At 30.5% G+C, this 22,408-nt stretch overlaps 1 protein-coding gene across 31 annotated transcripts in view; it reads right to left on the reverse strand.

The window, feature by feature from the left end:
* The window catches only part of LOC139495727 (RNA-binding protein with multiple splicing 2-like), a 92,125-nt gene that overhangs the window by 19,831 nt on the left and 49,886 nt on the right, over positions 1-22,408 (reverse strand). For 16 of the 31 annotated variants that reach the window (XM_071284075.1, XM_071284060.1, XM_071284079.1 and 13 more), the window contains exons 2-5: positions 6,173-6,250; positions 2,809-2,862; positions 1,904-1,966; positions 341-479 (exon numbers count right to left, since the gene is read on the reverse strand). In XM_071284075.1, the coding sequence (XP_071140176.1) occupies positions 341-479; positions 1,904-1,966; positions 2,809-2,862; positions 6,173-6,250 (334 nt within the window). Of the gene's footprint in view, positions 1-340; positions 480-1,903; positions 1,967-2,808; positions 2,863-4,052; positions 4,107-6,172; positions 6,251-11,948; positions 12,131-22,408 lie in introns of those variants that run through there. The other 15 variants (XM_071284069.1, XM_071284076.1, XM_071284065.1 and 12 more) reach the window with 5 other exon arrangements.

The raw sequence follows: 22,408 nt of genomic DNA on the forward strand, positions 1-22,408 counted from the left end.
TCTCCCATTTCAAAAATTCCGCCAATATTGGTATTTTTTTTTAAAGTACCCGTAGGTTCGTTTAGTACATAGAGCAAAAAATTTGAAAGCCAAATTAAATGGAGGCTGATTTAGTTCTTATGAATATTCAGAAGTACATAAAACATTAAAATTTGAAATCCAAATTAAATAGAGGCTAAAAATGAGATACAAGTATGAACTCAGTATTTGTTTCTTTTTGCTATGGTTAAAAAATTGTTCTTTGTCATTTCAGAAATAAAATAAAATCTCTTCATATTTGTTTCAATTGTTCTTTTCGTAAAATGCAAAATCCTATCTGCTTTCGACCATGTATACTTACGACCAGTAAGAGGATGTATAAACGTGGGAAGTGTTGCCGCAGGCTGGGGACTTTGTTGTTTTGGCTTCGTAACTTTAGTATTACTCTTGGCAAACTCTAATCTCAGAGTCTGTGGTAGGTCAGGGTCAAATCTCACACCCTGAAATCATAATGTTCAATTATAACCTTTTTGTTTTTAAAATTCAATTATATATTACAACAACAATGCTAAAAAGAATCACACTATGTGTGTCCTACTATAGTTACAAAATCTTGAAAATTCTGTATGACATTGCTACACAGTTTTGTCAATATAATGAAACTATAAACAACGATCATACAAGTTGCAGGTTTATCTAGCAATAAAACCAGGTTTAACCCATCATTTTCTTAGGAAAATGCCTGTGCCAAGTCAGGAATATGACTGTTGTTTTCAAGTCGATCTGTTAGTACATAAAGTCTTGACTTTGTTAGTCTTTATGGACTTCCATCTTTTTACAGGGAGTTAACTCTGTAAAATCAGCAGAACGTTTTAATGACGTTGTGTTGTAAAGGGAATATTAAGCTTCTCAATGATCAAAATTGGTGTTTCTCAAACTGCTATATAACCAGTGTAATTTTTCTGATAAAATGGTTGGTTCAATTTTTTTGAAATTTTCATATTTTTGTCAAAGGGTCAAAGTAAATACTTTGTCAATATTTTATGAAAATTAAACGAGCCAAATCAATTTTAGTAAAGGTGTTAGGTACCACCTTAAATTTACTTTGGAGTTTAGTTGTGACTTTTATACATATAGCAAGTATATATGCTTCCTTGATATGATGACTGCAATGTTACGTCATTATAAACACATATGTGCAACGACAGGTCACTGTATGGCCTTAATCAAGTCTGTTTTATTATCTGGCTTAATGAATGTAACTATTACAAAGATTGTATCTTGTTGCAATACATTAGCAAAAACCAATTATTACTACCAGTATATGTGGACCATATTTAGATCGTAACTAAAGGTAATCGTTATCTAAATTTAACTTGAAAATAATTTGTTAATTAAGGAAATTACAAAACATGATATATAACTGTTCTAATTTTCTACTGAATCTATTGAAGATTCACATTTAAAAAAATGTAGAGTTTTGATTGCTGAAAGAAATTTATACCAAATCAATACTGCAACTACAGAAATTGCTCACGATGTTTTATTACAGAAAAACATGCAATTGGATAAGCCTTGCATCAAAAAGACCTTTTTTTTTTTAATGATGATGGCATATATTTCCCCAAAAAACACATTTATCAATCTTGTATTTATCAAAAATCTGTACAGCTAGAAAAATTAAGCGATTGGACAGAATTTAAAGATTTTCGGCAAAAAATGATGCTTTAAAAACAAACATTTTATAATTTACAAGAAAAGAAATCTTGTTGCGCTAATACAACTTCCTCTGTCTGGTACGAAATTTGAAAATTAGTAATCATACATCTCTTAGCTACATAATATTTTTAACAAATTCCAGAGAGCGGATAATAGCACCTGCTCTCAGTAATTGATGAACAATGGAAAATAAATGATTTCTTACTTGTAAATCTTGCTTGGCTACTTCTGCAGCTGCTCGGGAACTAAATGTTACAAATCCTACAGGCTACAAAGACAGAAAACAAAATTGAATATCCAACTCTTGTATAATACGTAAAATATTATCTATCTTCAATGGTATAATGTATCGTGAATTTAAAACTTTTTTACATGTTTATTTTATTCAAAAATTGTGATGGAATAGGTTTTAACAAATTATATTTGGATAGCACATTTTGTATGCAGCGCTTCCTGAAATCGCAATTAATAATCTAGCACAACATTTCTAAATTTACAGTTACTAACTATATATTTTATATACATTGCAATTGTAAGGATTTAAAATCCTCAATGACACTATTCTTTGCACAATTGTTTTTCAATAATTTACGTTCTGAATGCCTATATAAATTTTAAGAAATCATAATGCAAGTCTTACAAATGTCTCAACTACCAATTCTGTTTTTCTTTTCCTTACAAATTCTTACAAATTGGTACTATTGGTACTATCATTATTTTTCATATAGATGCATTATTTGTCTCTGGCGGTAATACCCATATTATAGATTTTGAATGACTTTTCTGAAATGATGAAAGCTTCTTGTTCTTCTCTTACAATGTTGACAGTTGATTACAAATCAGGGTATAATAATTTCTATTACAGCATCAATTTAAATGGTCACTTATGTACAAGAAACATTTGGAGCTGAATATCAATCAATCAATCAACAAACAAACCAATCAATCAATCAATCAATAAATATTTGATGACCCAAAACTTTTATTATTTTCCTATCTGTTTTCAGACAATTGCATTCAATTTCTTTTCCAAATCATACCTGATTTATTTCCATGTGGTGGTGCTCCTACTATAGGAGCAATCAATACACAACATTATACAGTACTTACTGAGGTATTTTTGCCGTTTTTGTTCGTGACCTTTAATAACGAACCTTCATAACCCTGTAAAAAACATAATGTGAAACATACAAGCAACGTGAGCTGTGAGCTGTAAACATGTGACATTAATACTCGCAGGCTATTGGTTATTGTTAGTAACTATTCAGATCTCTTTATTACTTATATAAACTCTCTGACACAAATCTATATTTGAAGGGTAATTGTCTCGAAAATTGGTGGTAGTTTCCAGTCAGGCATTCTTCTTAAAGGTTTTTTTTCTATACCCTTTACATTACCAGTATAAGTGGCCCCATTAAGGTCCTATAAGACCTGCGATGTTGGTGGTTAGACTGGCAACCTTCAACCTGACATTACAGCCTGTGACCTGTAACCTTATAAAAAATTTCAAAATCTTACTTAAAAGTTACTTAAATTTGAACAAATGAAAACCTGGTGACCTTTTGACCCAGTGTCTGACCAAGACTCTTGAAAAATGTCGACAAAGTATTTTTAGAACAAAAGTTAGATTATCTGTGGGAACTCTCAAGAAAAGATTATTCATCAAAAGAATTTGCTAATATCTATGCATTAAAGTGTTTCCAACCTTTTGAAACCTTAATTGCCAAAATCAAACCCTGGGTGACTATTTTAGAACAAAATCATGATATAAACCAATACAAAAGTACTTTAAAAAAGATGCCCTAATCAACTTTAGGTTTGCTGATTTATATAAATAGCATCTAAATAGTAATGGCTCATTCAAAACTGTTTCATCTTCCCCAAGAATTTGAAATATTTAATAAATACACTATAAGCAATAAAAAGAAGCTGAATAGCCAATAGCCTGCTCTATAGCTAAAAATTGGGTCAAGGTCAAATTTGCAATGTCAAAGTACAGAAAGGTCATTACCAATGAATGTACTTTTATTAACAAATATGACCTGACAAATTTCAGCATATTAAAATGATATGTTAATTACAAATAATGTGTTAGTCATAATGTGATGGTGCAATGCCGTATTTGTTAGTCTGCAAATGTCATTCTACAAAAAAATATACAACACATGCCGCTGTTAATGGTGAAAGTATGAACAATAACATTTTTGGTGAATTAACGGACAGACATGTAATAAAATTGTGTTAATTTTTATTGTATTAACGCTGCAATGGTGAAACACTATGGTGATGGTGAAAAATAACATAATTCTGACACATAGACTTTCACCATGTGGTTACCATGGTGACCAACTTACACTGTTATTTTTGCCAGGTTTACCCATCACCTTTAGTAAAGCATTTTCATAACCCTGAAATCAGTAAAACGTTTCCAACCTATAGCATTTTGATACATTTAGTAAAGCATTAGATTGATACAGAACACAAAGAATGATATTTTAGCCACATGACATCAAACCAGTTCAAGTTCACACTCCTTCATTACAGCATGTATTTGGGATGAGACTTAATTTAGACTTTAGATTGTAAAACCCTTTCCAAATTATGACCAAGGTGCTTAAAAATTCTTCAATAATTATCAGGAATTTAGAACTAATGTTTTATGCATTGCTTGTAAGAGTTGTGTGTTTTGTACCTCAGATATTAAAATGGATCCCCGAAATTTGGTAAGATATTTGCATAAATTCTATTTCAAACGCATCAATATTCTTAAGGCTAAGTTTATATTCATAGACCATCTCTATATAAGCAAGTGTTTGCGTTCTACATAGCCTTTGTTGTTTTCTTAATTGTGAACCCTTTGACCAAACACAGCAACAATTTCGACCATTACCAACATTTAAATTTAAAACAACACGCCATCATCCATATTAGTTACACCACGATCATTTTCTATAATAACATTCATATTTAAAGAGTGAAAAAATATTTGAAAACAAAAATAAAAGAATGAAATGCCAATGTGTCTATGGTGTCCTTAATAGTAATTTAAACAGTATTTAGTGTATTGTACATCAATAAAATTTTCACTAATTCTCACCATAGTCAGACATATCTATTCTGCAAGGTATAAATGCCTACATTTTACGAGTTAAACTTTTTTACGTTAAACTCTAGATAAGCTTAAATTTCATAAATTTCATGATAAACTTGAAGTAATTACATTTACAATTGCTTCACGCCATCTTAAGTATGATTTAGGAATGAAATTTCAAATTCTATTTGTGACACCTTATACACAGAGTGGCGATAATCTAAGACTGAAATCAATTAAACTTAATATAACCTGGCTCAGGGGAATAAAAGCAGGAACTAAGGAAACTATTAGGATTATCAGATTAGGTTAAAAGAAAGAATTATTTCTGCAGACATTAAGAGAATTAAAATCAGGCTTTTATTCACAAGCTCTAAAATTAAGAAAACGCTATCTCATAAATATTGTGTCATTAACTGTTATTTTTTGCTAAAATTGTAATATTACGCAATGGTGTTGATTTTTGCTTCTCGCTCTTTCTACCGATTCTTAACCGTTTAAAATTACAAAGAAGCAAAAATCGTCACTTTACGTAATCTCTTATATCAGCATGCAGAAGATAACTCACTTAAACTCTAATATTATTAAAATTTCATGATTTGTCAATTCACTGGTGGATAAACCAGCCAAGTTAACCATTCAAGTAAGAAGATGATTTCTAAATCAGTTTTGTTTGTTTGACACGTGCAGCATAATGTTTTCTTCTGTAGGTGATTTCCTCTTGACGTAAATGACACCTCAATTCCGTTGAAAAGTTATAGCTTAAGTTTTTATTTTAAGCAATGATAAGATTCTATTATAATTAGTAGCTTTCATGAATTATTGAATGGTTGCCGATCTGAGATTTTTCGTTGAGCATCAAGTGGGGAATTTAGGTGTCATCTACTCCAGCGTAATCTTAATTTATATCATGCTTTGTCTTAGCGTTTTATCTGTTCTTGAAACAATTGCGCACTTTGTCTTTTATTTCTGCCAATAAATCCTTTACAAAGAGTGACTGATTGTCTTCAAGTTTAATAATCATTAAGTTTGTTCCAGTTTGAAATAGATCTTCTTTCTTTGACTACTTGTTACAAATATTTTGTGTTGAATTATTCAAAACACTTCAGCTTTTCGAACCCAAGGCATACTATCCAAGCTGTATTTGGTACAAACAAATTTTAGGTATTTGCGGTTATCATTGCTGTACAATTTCGTATTTGATATAGCCTTCTTACTGTTGATTTGAGCACCACTGATGAACTTTATGTTGATTGTCTTACCGTACCAAATTATAAGACTTTGTATATTGATGTTTTTTTGTGGAAAATTTCGTTGAAAAATAATTTTGTTAAGACATTTTGTAAAAATCTTCTTGCCGAGACATTTGTTTTAAAATCTTACCTTGTAAGCTCTGAAGAGGAGATATAATTCTCTAGGCTTTGCATCCATAGGCAGACCACTCACAAATAGTGTTCGTACCTGAATATATAAATAAATATATATATAATTTATTGTTACTTGCAGTAAACGTCCAGTAGCAAATACATCATGTATACTTAAGGAGAAGAACTAAATGTAATGTTGCATAAAAACAGATAAATTGTTGAAATATCATAAATATAGATGTTCATGGCTTTACTAATAACAAAAGTGTGTACTTTTTTATATTCATCTATTTCTTCAAAATATTTTGTTTACATATTTATAATATGCAGCAACTGAAATTAGCTATTAGATGCATTCTTTAAGGAATTGTAGAAATTTTTAACATAAATGAAAGTCTTTCAAATGAAAATTTGAAGCTTCTCAAAGTTCTTGCTAATGCAAACTCTCAATTGTTCATTTAGCTCATCTTTGAACAGATCGAACCATAATTATACCATAATATTTTTGTAAATATCGAAATGATAGTGTTTATGACATAATTATAGTCATTCTCAAATCATTATATCAGTATCACAGAAACTTATTTACAGATTCTTCCATTGACTAAACCATCATAACCCATAGCCTATGATAAAACTCGTTACAGCGAGAGGTTAACTTAATTTCCAACCCTGAACGGGTCTATTATATTACCAATTTTAGCCGGAATTAGAGTTAATTCAGTCGTGTATATTAACGATAGAATTCTCTTACAGCAAGTTAAACTGCAGTGAAGGCTTATATTACGGAGAAAATAATGACAAGTGAACCCGTGCAGACATTGGAATCCACGTCATTAATAAACTGACTGGTTCCTAGTTCTATAATTGGCAATAAATAATGATAAGTGAACCAGTACAGACATGGAACCAGTCATTTGGACTCTGGTTCCTAGTTCTGTAATTGGCAATAATTAATGATAAGTGAACCAGTAAAGACATGGAACAAGTCATTTGGACTCTGGTTCCTAGTTCTGTAATTGGCAATAATTAATGATAAGTGAACCAGTAAAGACATGGAACCAGTCATTTGGACTCTGGTTCCTAGTTCTGTAATTGGCAATAATTAATGATAAGTGAACCAGTACAGACATGGAACCAGTCATTTGGACTCTGGTTCCTAGTTCTATAATTGGCAATCAATTTACCACATCTCCTTATTGTATTATGGTCATGTGCTGGGCTGTTGGATTATAAAAAGACCATAAATAATGGTCACGTGCTGGTCAGTTGTATGGACATGCAAATTAACATTGCAGTTTTCTGTAGCTTTGGAAAATAAATTCTGCCGTTTAAAGAAAAGATGGTATTTCTGATTTTTCTCTGCTTTGAAGAAAAATGTCTGCAGATGAAAGATCATTTCTATTATTCAATTTTGTATCTTTCTGTGCTTAAATATGTTTTTCTTCATTAGGTAGTGAGTGCATTTTGCATGTATCATGTAGTAAATTAAAGAATGCAAGTTTAGAGTGGCTTTCAAAACCAATAGCATGCTCTTTATTTTGTGAATTTATAGAACTTCTGGATAACTTTATTATATTCTTTTGACCTCAAAGGGTTACCTCGGTAATCAACTATTCTTAAAATATTCAATTTTGGGATGCTTTCCAATTACAATCAAAATAATTTTAAATCTCTATACAACAAATTCAGTTATTTTAAAAAAGAAGATGTGGTATGATTGCCAATGAGACAACTATCCACAAAAAACCAAAGAAAATGACACAGACATTAACAACTATAGGTCACCGTACGGCCTTCAACAATAAGCAAATTCAGTTACCGGTACATTCATTTAACGCCTTCATTTAAAGTACATGTGTTATATCTGTTATGTCCATGCTAAACTAAAAGTCAACAATTTGGTCGCTTCCTTCCAATAACTTCCCTGACAACGAGACATACATGACAATAAGTGATTTCCTGGGACAGTTCGGCTGAGAAATTACTGATATATATTGGTGTCTTAGTAACTGTCATTGGATAAAGGAAATACATAGATATTTATCACTACAATTACCAATAAGGATAAATTTATGATCCCAAAAATCAAATGTCAAATGATGGTCAAGGATTTATTTGTTAGTTACTGAAAAATATTCAACACATCTTAGAAATGACCTAACAACTAGATTGAGACCATGAAAAAAACAAATAAACATTATATTAGAAATGTTTGCAGTAATTACAAAGAAATGATGTTTTTAAACTGGAGCATTTCCAATGTAAAGTTTAAAGTCACAAATCTTGTACAAGATCAAGTTACTAAGTTCATAAATTTTGTGTTCAGATGAGTGAGTGAGTAGGTCAGATTTCTTCAGTTATCAGTGTTTTAATAGTATTTTATGGAATGAGCATTCATCAGACTCTTAGAGTACAAGGAAATATGAATAGAAATAGAGCAGTTTAGTCATCAAGTATTAAAGCCACAAATCTTGTAAGGTGATCCATTAAAGAATGATTTTAGATTTCTTCAGCTATCTGTCTTTAAATAGACTTTTATGGAAAAAGCATAAATCAGACTCTAATTAACAAGGAAGTAATGTATTTAAATGAGCTCATGTCCCTTGTAAAGTTAATGAAACCACATAAGTATTAAGAGTTGAGTTTTCAGACAGTATCAGTCTTTAAATAAGATGGAGTTAGCATACATCTAACTCAAATTACAGGGAAATATGTATCAAACTGAAGCATTTCAGCAGTACAGTAATCATGAAGACACATTTGACTCTTAATTACGAGGAAATATATATAAAATTGGAGCAATTCCGCTGTAAAATATCAAGCCTCAAATCTTGAACAATGATCAATTGCACTGTATACAAGACCGCTTCCATCATGCTCTGTCACTGTCCACTTTCTAATGATTTTATAGTTCTTGTCAAATAATCGGAGACTACCATCCATTAAAAGTGATCCATTATAAATCAAATATTTATTCTATCCGGCTAAAACTTATTCTGTAATATTTTTCTACAGATCGTTTTTCCTGTATTGCAAAATAGATTGATTCTTGCTGAATGATGATTGTGACCGATTAACTGAGACTCTTAGTATTTAGCCTTGAAAAGTGACAGGGTTTGAAATTTACACTAGTTGGACAGGCAAAGGTTAATATCTTGTTCACAATTATCTAGTGTACTAGCTTCTGATAGAAGATTATACAAGAGTTAAAGTTTATTGTGTAATAGATTTGTACAAATGAAGTTGAATAAATGCTACCAAAAAGACCCTTATTATAAAAAGCAATGAATGATTATCAGGGGGGGGGGTCTAAGAATTAGAATTTAGAGGGGCCTCTTTCCAAATAAAGTTAACTGTAATCTTTGTGTCCTTAGTACTTTTTATCTACTTTAGGGGGTGGATTATGCCTGGTGCAGTCCCATCTGTAATCTTTATCTACTTTAGGGGGTGGATTATTCCTGGTGCAGTCCCATCTGTAATCTGTATTGCAGCACAGTTGCATTTTGGTATTTCCAAATTAAAGTTTATTATTTCTATTATATATAACATATATATAGTGCATCAAAACTCAATCACCTTTTTGATATTGTACATTACCTCAATGTGACGACAGGTATAATCTACCTTCAATTTGATTCAACACCTGTAATTAACTTCCTTTGATACAAGACCTGCTTTATATTAACATATCCACGGGGGAATGTGAGGCCATTTTTTCATTTCTCAATTAATATAACTGTGAACGAATAAGCTTCTCAATATAAATACCATCTATATATGACCCATTAATCGATACGTCGCTGTGTTGAGGTTTATACACTTTCCAAGGATGATGTGACAAAAGATCTATACATCCATGCCTGTCACGGGAAAATTGGATCTCAATATATTCGATGGTGTCATATTTGTTGATCTGATTCTGAATCATTTTCAGATCCTTGTTATTCCATTTTGGTTATTTGATTATATATGTTAATTTATGCGAAGCATGTAATTAATTTGTCTGTCACTTTTTTAATCAACCTTAATTTCAAATACTGTTTACTGTACATTGATTTATTAATTTTCCTAGCTACATGTGTACCAATTTTGGTGGAGTGAGGAAAAATTGTTTATTATAGCGGTTATTCTAGTTCAAGGATTAAAAATGTCAAAGTGTATATATAGAAGATTATATGAAATTGGAACTTTGTTGAACATGTAAAGCTTTTGTTAACCATTCTTTACCAATGAAACCACAAAAATGTGTATACTCCATAACAAATAATGAATCTACAGTGTCTATTTAAGGAAGTTTGCTGCTCAGTTTCAAAATAAATAACTTTCCATAACACTAGTATATATTGATGGGGTTATAATGGATTTTGGTGAGAAAAAGATTTTATAAGACTTTTACAAATGGCTTATAATTATACATGTAAAAGATTTATATAAAGAAAAATAGGAGTCAATGGGCAAATTTTTTTAAGGCATTCAAATGGATGAAACTAGAGGATTTCAAAAATCTGAACATGACAAGCAAACATCCTTAAAGTCTAGGAGCTCTCTCAATGGTCCATAACAAATTTTACCCATGTGCAACTTGCTCAACAGGCCAACTACATTAGAGAAAACCATTGCCTACTTGATAAATTAATTGATTAATTGCTTAATGTCCAGTGGCAGATATTTCATGCATGTTCAGAACGACTTATCAATTGAACACACCATCACGTACATCTTATTTCTATCCCAGAATTGTCCAATCAAATGATTCTAAACCCCAAGTCATCTGTTTCTATAGATTATATATATGTACGTGTATGTTCTGTGTTATCCATTCATTAGTCTAAAGAATACGAAATTAAATTGTTCATTTTAGTCAGTTGATTGCAAGTGAAAGTGACAGTAAATTCTACAGAAATGTATTCCATACCTCTGGAGGCTTTCATTTCAATTAATTAGCAGTAGCATGGTATAAGGACATTAATTTGAAAGTGTAGCTACTGGTATTATCATGCCTCTCATTTTATCTACTTTCATTTTATAACATCACTTTAATGGTTGTAATTTTCATGAGAATATCTACATGTTATTCAAAAAGCAAACCATAAATTCAAAAATTAGCATGATTAGATGTTGTTTTATGATTTTAATGGGGAAATTGCAGCTTGGGTCAGATTAATAAGTAAGTATACATGTATGTGAAAACTCACATATTGATTCCTATCATGAACATTTTTCATTTCTATTTTGATGACAATAAAGTCAGCAAATTCCTTCATAAACAGGCCTGCAGTTTTTTTTATTGAATTACTGAAAAGGCCAATATTCAAAGGACAAATATATTCAAATTTCATTTACAAAAAATATATATCACCTTTCAATACAACAGATCCACAAAAAAGAATACCCTAACTTATTCAAACTGCACATGCTGCAGATTCACGAAAATAAACACCCATGATACTTAACTTATAGACAAATCCTAGAAATTTTAACCCACAAAAAATACCAATGGAATCATAATCCAGACAATATCTAGAATAAATTCATCAGGGTTAATATTTGGATATCAATTCTGACGCACATTTTTTTCTACAAAATGGCCCAAAAAAACATTAATGATGGAGAGCACATTACGAGGACCAAAAATTAAATGCTCTTATATCATATACTAATTAAATCATTATTCAGATGATATATTTACGTGATTTTTTTATGATAAATACAAGATAAATTATTATACATTATTATTTTTAGACATGTTTTCAGGTTAAACAAGATAAATTTGTAATAATATTTTTTACCTGAATCCCCTCCATTAATTCCACATGACAGACAATCTTCTCTGTGCTATATTCAGACTAATTAATATAAACACGCTATTGATCCTAAACTAGTCTCTGGACTTTCCAATTACATTATACCAAGAACCATCACCCAAATAATCAGAGAGAAATTGAGAGAAAAATTTCAGGTATCAATCCCCCATCTCATCGCCAGACCACAGATACAGAAAAAAATGTGAAATATTAGATGTTAATTCACGCAGAACGTGTTCTATAGGAGCTTGGAGGATCAATGGAGCATATTGATTAATTATGCATAAATCTCTACGATACAAGCAGCCGAAGCCAGTGACAATTGTTTATTGATAAAACAATGCCGAAAAATTTCCAATAATACAAGTCAACATTCTCTTCTGTCACTCGGGAATTATAACACGGAATTGACGGAGTGGTTAAACTTTTGATATTATCCATATGTCCTATTGTAACTGTCTTAAGGGTTCAATCTCATGGTGTTGCTTATTCCCGAGAAGTATCATCACAGAAATAGATAGAATAGTGTTTACTCTATCACTGAACTTAATCAATGCTATTTAATAATTCAATTATCTCTTTTGTAAATTATATCTATAGATTTTATCGACCTCTAGGCATATTGTTAATTTTATAACTTATGATTAAATAAAATAAATTGGTAATTATTTTTTATGTTTACTTCCAATGCAAGATACTGCAATTAAAACATGCAATAAGAGTAAATTTTTGGCTATCACTTGAAAGAATAAAAGAGACAGAAAACATCAGTAAAAGCACTTTTTTTGCATTAAAATTTGCCAAACGCAGCCCTAAATACCGAGTCCTCAAATAAGACATGCATGCAATAAGAGTGAATTTTGGCTATGAGCTGAAATAAAGAAGACGGGGAATTTGAATAAAAGCTGTTTCTTTGATCAAAATTTTATCAAGTGCATTTTTTATCTTTTTTTTCCTCGATATTGTTACGTTGCCATATCTATTCTATTCCATTTGATCTTATTTGATTATTAATTCAGTTCTATTCAAAACATAGACAAATTTATCATTATAATTTATTAAGCTGTTATATATACGTCTCCAGACTAAGCAACGTCAAACTTCAGTACAGAGAAACAGATCATTAAAAAGACAAAGTTTGTGTCCCCAAAGATAAAATACGATCCATGTTTCATTCTATATAATTCTTCATCTAATCGAGCATTCATTGTCTGGTCAACTTAATAAATCTTTAATGAACAAATTATTCCGACTCTTCCTCAATGGGGAATCAACAAAGTTCGGATGATGTCTTTTGAGATGGATCTTCAAGAACATCTATTTTTTTACGATGAGTTAAGTTGAGAAATGGCATAGTCGTGTTCCTGACTTAGAGAACTACAGCCGAGTGTTAAACTTAAATCAATACCCAAACCAGAGACAACAGATCTTTAATTGTTTCTGTCATTTAACCATAGATTGAACTGATATATCAAATTTATTCTGGAGAAATGAGATATGCACGGAAGTGATTCTGGCGAACCGAACTCATATCTCTTTGGTCGTATTCTACAGATGCAGAAAATTCTTTATTTGTTTCGTTGATTAAGTGATTTACGCTGAACTTTACTGATATGAATGTAGTACAGTAAATTTTGAAACTTTGGCACAATTTTTGATATTGCAAAAATTCAGATGCGATTTAATTTGCAAAATTATGATTTTGCATTTATCGCAATTATCAAGTACACAGGTAGTGAGGATACCCACCAGACAATATTTCCAATACATATATTCTTGGAAATATCCCTAAAAAAAAATTAACATTTTAATTGCTGTTCCTCATCTGAACTAGATGAAGAAAGTCTGTTAATGTCAGGCGAATTGGTAATATGATATTTGACATTAGAAAATGAAAGTCAAGCAAGGAAAATGACAATCTTTAATAGAAATGTCAGTCCAATTTATGAATTTCATCATTTATATAAAGTTGTTTCACAGTACATCATATTTAAATTAACATGCCTTAAATTTGATCTCACAGCAGAAATAAGGAAATTCATGCCATTAACGGCTTTTTAACGATTAAATTGTATATTTTCTTGAAAGAGGTATTGTTTTGACTAGGAATTACTATTGATTTAAGATTCTATTTCTCAATTGACAGCTTACTCATAAACATCCAGAAAGATTATAACTGTTTCAATATTTTTAACCGAATTTTATCAAATATGAAAGCCGGCCAGTAATTCTATTGAATTTCCTGTCTGTTGCACAGGAATCACATTAATATTCTATGCATTGGAGAAAAGCTTCATTAAATTTGATGTTTGGTGCATAAGGGTGTGTATATCATTGTTGTTCACTGGACATTTATTCAAAAGACTTCAAGTGGCATGAAGGAGTTCAGAGGGGTCTGGAAATTGGGGTTTTTAAAGGGAAGGGGCTTGAGAGGGGGGGGGTCCTCTTCAATTCTGTAATATTTTATATCTTTTATCCATTTTTTCTATTCATAATAAAATTTCCCTATATTCTCTTTTCTTTAAAAATGTTCCTACTTTTTACTAGGTTTTTTTACACCTTTGTTTTACAATTTGTACAAATTATCTTTAATTCTTTAAACCCAATTTTGACACTTATCTCCATAAAAGGGTTCTATAAATGAGCATCTAAGATCCAAAATTCTGCAGGTAAATACCTGAGCCTACTACATGTACTACACCAATCTTTCCACTTCACAACTCATTAAAATCTGAGGTCTACTTTTGAGGTTCAATAAACCTAAAAGCCTTTTATATACTTGAAAAGATATTTTAAAACTTTTTCATTTTAAACATAAAAATATAAGGATATTAAATTTTAAATAGCCATCGTCATCTCTCATCATGCGTGATTCAATACATCTTTACATGGTTATACAAGAAACAAATTTCTATAAACTTACGAGTATTAAATAATATTGGGAAATACTTTTTTCAGACGACGACATCATTAAGAGTCCATGATCGATATATAATTACTCTTATTTATCATTAATGCACTCGTCTGCACATGTTAGAACATTAGATTCCTCGAGTCCATTGGGATAAAAGCAACATTGTAATTTTCTGAATTCTTTTAATGAAAATGTCGAATTTTGTTTCATCAATTCTTTCCTTCTAAATTCCCTGGAGAATGGCTAGAGATGTTTTTTGTTATACTGTTTTATCTATTCTATTCAACTGTAGAAAATGTTCCAAGGTTGAAAACCATTTAGAAATATTATTTTAATAATTTAACCCTTGTTCATATCATCTACCATTAAAAGACGTAAAGTAATAGATGAAATAGTTTTGAATTCAAAGGCTTCATTATTCATTCGTATTGGAGGACTAGGTGCCCTACCCACCTAAATGTATTAAAGGTAAAATAACAGCCAAAATAGTGTGTCAAAATTAAAGGCCTTCAAATTCCTAATTCCAAGGAGAACCCTCCTCATCAAATCCTGGATCCATGTCTGAAGAAGACCAATTTTCAAGGATTTGATGTTTATATTGGTGAACCGCTAATCTTAAATTTCTATAAACTTGTTTATAATACAGACTTTATCAAATATTCACTCACAAAATATACAATTTTCCGCCAATCCACTACTGAAATTAGTATCTTCTCCTTACAATTTAGAACAACATTGACCTATCATAGCAGGCATTGTTAACTATATTAACCTGTCACTCGGTTATATGATATTTTATATAGATTTAGCTACTATCTGTCGCACACTATATATCTTACCAATAAAGTTGATCGACTGACTGTTATTACTTAAGTTTGCTATAATCAATAGTTATAGTTTTGAAGTAAATGTTTTAAGCCTTGATAACATGCACTGGATCTTAGTACAAACTAGCATTACACAATGCAATAATAATCAATTCACCGATTTGGAAAATTACATCAATAGACTTCTAGTTGTATTTTCTTAATGCAGATTCAATGATGACTTTTTATACGAAAACATCATTGAATTTGTCTCAGCTATTAATCAATAAGATTTTTTCAGGTGTTTGCGTGTGTTTTGTGTCAATCTTATTAATTTGCTTTACATAAAAACAAAAAGCCCGCCCTAAACAAAAAACAAACTAAACAATGAATTCTACGAGGGACAGATCTATTCCATTTAATCATAAAAAAAACTTCAAATAAATCAATCGGGGAATTTTGAACTGGTCAGATCATTACAGCAACAAGACATCTGTGATCATGCGTATATAATAACATATACACAAAGCAATTTAATCTTTTATTACCGAGAATTGATTCATAAAGAATAATTTATCTCCCAGAATTACTTCATCAATGTGATCTTAGAAGTGACAGCTTTATAGGTCGTTTAACAATCGTATCACGTTTTTTACAACAGTTTTGAAAGCTTTAGCGAGAGATACCTTGTAATCGTGGAATAATATTTGTCTTTTAAACAAATAATCTCTTTATTTATTATAAATTTTATCATAAAATCGACTTCAATCTCCTAGTCAATAAATAATCAATTAGTATTAGAACTATCTCATTCCAAGGGAGGTAATTCAAATAATTTTATTACTTTTTTTGAAATCATACACCATAAAACTAAAAACCACTTTGGCTAGAAATATTAATTCTTACATTTCATTTTTATAAATGATTAGGAAACTAGTCTAGACTACCCAGTGTATAAAGAAATTAATGTGTGTTCAGAATTCTCATTTACAATGTCAGTGATTTGCAATTTTAACATAGGAAACACGTTCTTCCTTTTTTAAAGTCTCATTTACGTTAATAAGCATCTATGCATTACTGTCTATCCGTCTATGAAGGCGTTGTGAAACAATCCATTTCAAGAACAAAAGCTAATTAAATGAACTCAATGTGTATCAAAAGATAAATTATTCTAGTCTTTTTTTTATCCTTTCTATATACTATTTTGAATCTGTGCTGGTACAAAAAAATCAATTTCTCGCATATATTTACATCCTTAAAAAAAACCATTTAATTCTTTGTTGGGGACAAGTTGGTTGTTTAATGTCCAGTTGAAAATATTTCATGCAAAACAAATAATGAAATTTCTTGCATATAAATACATTATAAAAAATCTTTATCCATACATTATATTTAATCAAATGTTTTTAATTTTGTTGTTTTTTCAATGTCCAGCAGCAAATATTTCAAACCAGTATGCTCAGAATATTCCATTTACCTAGAATGAGTAAGTCATAGGTCTAATTATATCTATCAAAGTCACAATATTTACATATTTGGTAAATATTATTATGTAATAAAACAGCCAGCTGTCAATATATGTCCTGCCAATCTGTCATAATTCACTAATTATGACAAAACTTGTCCTTATTTACAGGTCTATCCAAATACCACATGACAAACCACAAAATTCAATATCTATTTACAAACCATGACATTTAACGGAACCTTTTTCTAATTTTTTGAATGTCTAGTACAATGAACTTTTTCAACATCATGCTCTGCCAATGTACATGCAGTATTTTGTGAAGTAAATTTTAAGATCTGTAAAATATAATGGAACCTTTTTTGAATTTCTGACATTTTAATAGTCACTCTGTCAATGTGTTTTTTTTTGTTGTTGTATAAAAATGAAAATTTAGGGGTCTGTTTTGTCTACTTTTCAGTGATGGATCAAGGAGGTGAATGCTTTTGAATGAGGACATTTGGGTTGGAACTCCTCCTTTAAAAATGGCTGGACTCTCCCTTTTAGCTAATGTATATAGATATAAGAAGATGTGGTAGGAGTCCTAATGAGACAATTCTCCATCCAAGTCACATTTTGTAAAAGTAAACAATTGAAGGTCAAAGTACCCATGACTAGGGTAAAAGTTGTTCAAAGGGGAAAACAAATGGCTGTATATTTATAAAATTTCCATCAACCATTTAAAATTATACTGAAACATCGGCAAAAAATATTATTCACAGCCCACTTCATATTAAGTCAAATAACATGATTGTATCATGTTATCGTGATTTGGACCATTAACTTATGGTGAAACTAAATGATCTGACATAAATAAAAATATACTTTGATATCAGAGCCAATTTATTTATTATTAAATAAATATATGTATCAAGAAAATTATCCCACTACCATTAAATCATATTTGTAAACATTAGAATTTCTTAGGTTTCTCAATATATAATATTTAATCAAAGCTGATGGGAAAAGTCAACGAACTCTAACATTATTAAAAACCTGAGAAAGATGTTTTTATCATTTACAATTTATTTATTATAAGTATTATATACACTAATGGAAAATGAAGACAAACCTACACAAATTTTTTTTAAAACATTAAAAAGACTCCTTTTCTTGTCAAACATTTTGTGCTTCATTGAGTTATAAATAACTGTTTTTAGTCACATGACTATGTTGGACCAATCAGATTCTGAAATTTCAAAAAAGTACATTGTCACTACCTTTTTTTTTGCTTTTAATAATTAATTTTAACAAGCAAAAAGTAAGTGTTTCTTGGTTCCATCTTTGTAAGATCTTATCTTCATTGCAGTAATAACAATAACTTTGATAGATCTTACAAAATTCATGACAGCATTAATGGCCGATTTTGCATTATCGTTAAAACTTTTATTATTTACGGGATATGAGGCAACATATCCATAACTGTTCTGTACTAATATATCTACAGAAAAATATCTAGGGTAAAATTACCAACAAATTCGTTATCGACTGGGTAATATTTCTTCATATCATCAACCATAAAATATAATATAAAATGCCTATTCTTTGATGTAAGCCTCAGTCGTAATTAACCCCTTTTACAATATAAGCAATATCTTATCCGATCGCTTTACTGTGAAGATCATACCGTTAGTGACAATCCCCACACGCCAAAGTCGTAAATTCTTGAATAATTCACTTCCCTAACACCAAAAGATCCCTTACTAGAACTATTTACTGTTTCGCTATAATCAAACAAAGTAAATTATTTAACAGAGTAGCAATTAGGAGTATTGATTTCCCAAGGAGAAACTTGGAACATCACATGAAAACGTCTCGTTAACTTTGTATTCCATGATATACACGTTTTATGTCGTACTGTCGTGGGTTGCCTTCTTCTATTAATCAGAAAATGATTCTGATCTGGCTCAGAGATCATAGAAAACCCACAGAAATAAGAAACAATTGCTCGGCAACAAGAAAACTTTTATCAGTGTGTAAGACTTTAAAGTAATTAAATTATTTTATGGTCATGTTAGATCAGAAGACATTCTATCTGGTTATCTCAGAAAGATTCTTTTTTGGTGATGTTTTTATTATTGGGGAATTTGCTACAAGACAGGACAGGGTTTACAATAATTGAGTCAGACTTAGACTTTTTTCTGACTATTTGATTTCATGGTTTTGCTAAATTTTGCATATAAGGCCACAATTAAAAATATTTTGGTTTGCCAAACCCTACCCAAAGGTTGAGACAGTGGGTAGGTAGGCATTTTCTTTTTTTTCAAAAAGGAACTGAAGTATCGGGTGTTTATTCAATAAGTCTTCATGCCTATCTGATTAAAAAAAAAAAAAAAAAAAATCAGGACAAGTAAAAGATTTTTAGTAGGCAGCTTTTTACTGGGTAGGAAGGCCGGATTTAGGCAAACAAGCCTATTCTTTTTTATGGCCCAAGCTATACAAAATTCCTATCTAATTTTGTGGTTCACCTAGCTATAGCTTATTAAAAAGAAAATTAACCCGAAATCCATAAAAATTTATATTCAACAAATAGTAAATCCAAAGTACTGTAATTCCACGATTTTTAGGACTCCTTCAAATGATTCGACTAAAACACAAACATCGATACATTGTAATAATAAAGCTTTTATTACTCTGGTAATTCAATAACAAGCTCAGTAAACTAGATTGAAACCAGTACCCATCTTTAATACAATTTTACAACCTAATACAAAAACCCTGTGGCCATGTTTAATGACAATCGGACCCAAGAGACTCTCAAAACAAGAATTGTTGTTTTCTTGGAATTACAGCCATCATTTTGTTTCAAAAACTGCTAATTAAATCACCAGTTATTGCCCATTAATCAGGTAGGAGCTATGAATAATTTATGCCACGGAAATTAACATTCTATCAGCGCACACTGGCATCATTACTTATTTACAAAATTCTCTTATGTTTTCCATTTTCGCTTTAATTTCACAACATGGCGGTAGTGTTTATTGGCAAGTGTAATTGTAAGTTGTGGCAGACATGGAAGCATTGCAATATAAACCTGCGATTTTATCATACATTTTACACTTATAAAATTGATTTACTTATAATGTAATTGAGGCTGAGCTAGGTTCTAATAAAATTAAATTTATATGGGCTTTTTTTCTAATTAGAGCTTCGTTCACACTCCTTTTACGTCTTTAAATCAAGATCATAGAAAAAATATTTAAAAGGACATTCTTCTTTAGCTTTGGAGAGGAGGTAGATATGCAATGGATTTTCAAACTGACGTTAATCGAAAAAAAACTGACAAAATCATGGCCAATTACGAAAAAGGACCAGATTATAATCCTTTACAAATGATCAAAAAGGGTAATCATGATTAATGGTAGCAATCAAAATCTAAAATATATAAAAAAGAAAATGAGGTTTGATTGCCATTATGAGACAACTCTCCATAAGAGACCAAAATGACACAGAAATTAACAACTATAGGTCACTGTACAGCCTTCAACAATGAGCAAAACCCATACCACATAGTCAGCTATAAAAGGCCCGAAATGACAACGCAAAACAATTCAAAAGAGAAGCAATTGATGAACAATCATGGTTATCATATATTTCAAGTATTTCCTTATCTATGATGAATCAAAGTAATCATGATCAATACATTAATTTTTCCCTCATACAAATGCAAATATTATGCTAGCATGTCAAAGTCACCTTATACATAAATATGAATATATAACTGTGACACTTGTCAAAATGGTCCCAATGCATTCAACCAAAACTTCAAAACACAGCAATGTTTTGGGCGTTTTTTTTTGGACAATTTGTGGACTAGCTTATCAAAGGTTAATGCTGACTATGAACGGGGGATAAAAAAAACTTCAAAAGAAATTTTAAGTCAACTTTTATTTTTAATGTTTTATTAAAAAGTAATTTACAAGTTCTGCAAAGTAACTTTAAAAAGATATTTTAAAATCGTCCATCTATAAATGTTCAGATTTAAGTCTTAAAAACTGAGATAATTTTATGTATTTTTCTGTATATCGTTTTTTATCCACGATCGCATTGGCACAATCATACAACAACATTTCAATGTTCATGTGTGGTAAAATTTATTTCAAAGGCATTCTTGCATTTAATTTGATCCCATCACTGTCTACAGTGGAACAATATTCACATACAAATGGAATTTCAACATTGCCTAAGAGACTTGAAAATTAATTTCTCTTTTTCTGTAATCTACAACTATATAGAATGAACACAGGCGAGCAATAAAAACATTCAAATGAATCAGCATTGAATAGAATTAATCACGACTACACGATTCAAATGCATTTACCGAGTAATATAATCTTTTTCACAACATATAAAGTTGATGCGGCACAATTACAAAAAAAATTGCATTATAAATCAAATTACGATAATTGAAGCAAAACACCTCTCAGTGTATTGTCTTCCGTCTTTATTAATTCTCATGTTTATTTTCCCTAACGTAAATGTATATGCATATTTCCTCGTAACAAGAAAAATCAAATAACCTTTGTAGTCGAACTCCCAACATTTTGTATTGATGTTTCTGTGAAAAAGTATAAAAATGGCAATTATTTGGTCCCACAGGAAACTGATTGCTGATCAAAATAAATGCATTTGATAATCCAGACTTGGTTTATAAATTTATAAAGACTCATGCATGGCAGTCATTAGGTATATTCCCCATGTTATGGACGAAAACAGTGTCTGAGTCTTTTTTCACATTTTTTTGTCTTTCAACAAAACATGTCTGAAATAATTCGATAAATTGGTCTGGATTATTATACATATTCATACTAAAGTCTGTATTGTTAAGCAAAGAAGGGGTAAATATCTTTCACAGGGAGATGTAGATTTGCCTGTATACATCGTAGGATATATAAATAATTAGACTGTTAAGTAATTAATTGTCCCTAACTGTAACTGCACTCAAAGTAATTTGTTGTCCAGTGCCGAAGTAACAACTTGAGTTATTGTTACGTTTAATTTTCAGTAATTTCTCTTGAATGATTAAGTTACAACTTGTGAGGTTTCTAAATATGCCCATAATTGATAGGTTCTCTAAATTGCACAACAAAATCATTTAAAAAAAAAATCCTCTCAAAGCTGAGCGCTGGCAGGCAATCCAAAAACACAAATGCATCCAAACAAGTCTGCAGGTTACAACAAGAAGTCTTTTTCTTTTTTTTTTTTTTTTTTTTACATAACT

The sequence above is a fragment of the Mytilus edulis genome, chromosome 11, assembly GCF_963676685.1.
Source record: "Mytilus edulis chromosome 11, xbMytEdul2.2, whole genome shotgun sequence".
NCBI lineage: Eukaryota > Metazoa > Mollusca > Bivalvia > Mytilida > Mytilidae > Mytilus > Mytilus edulis.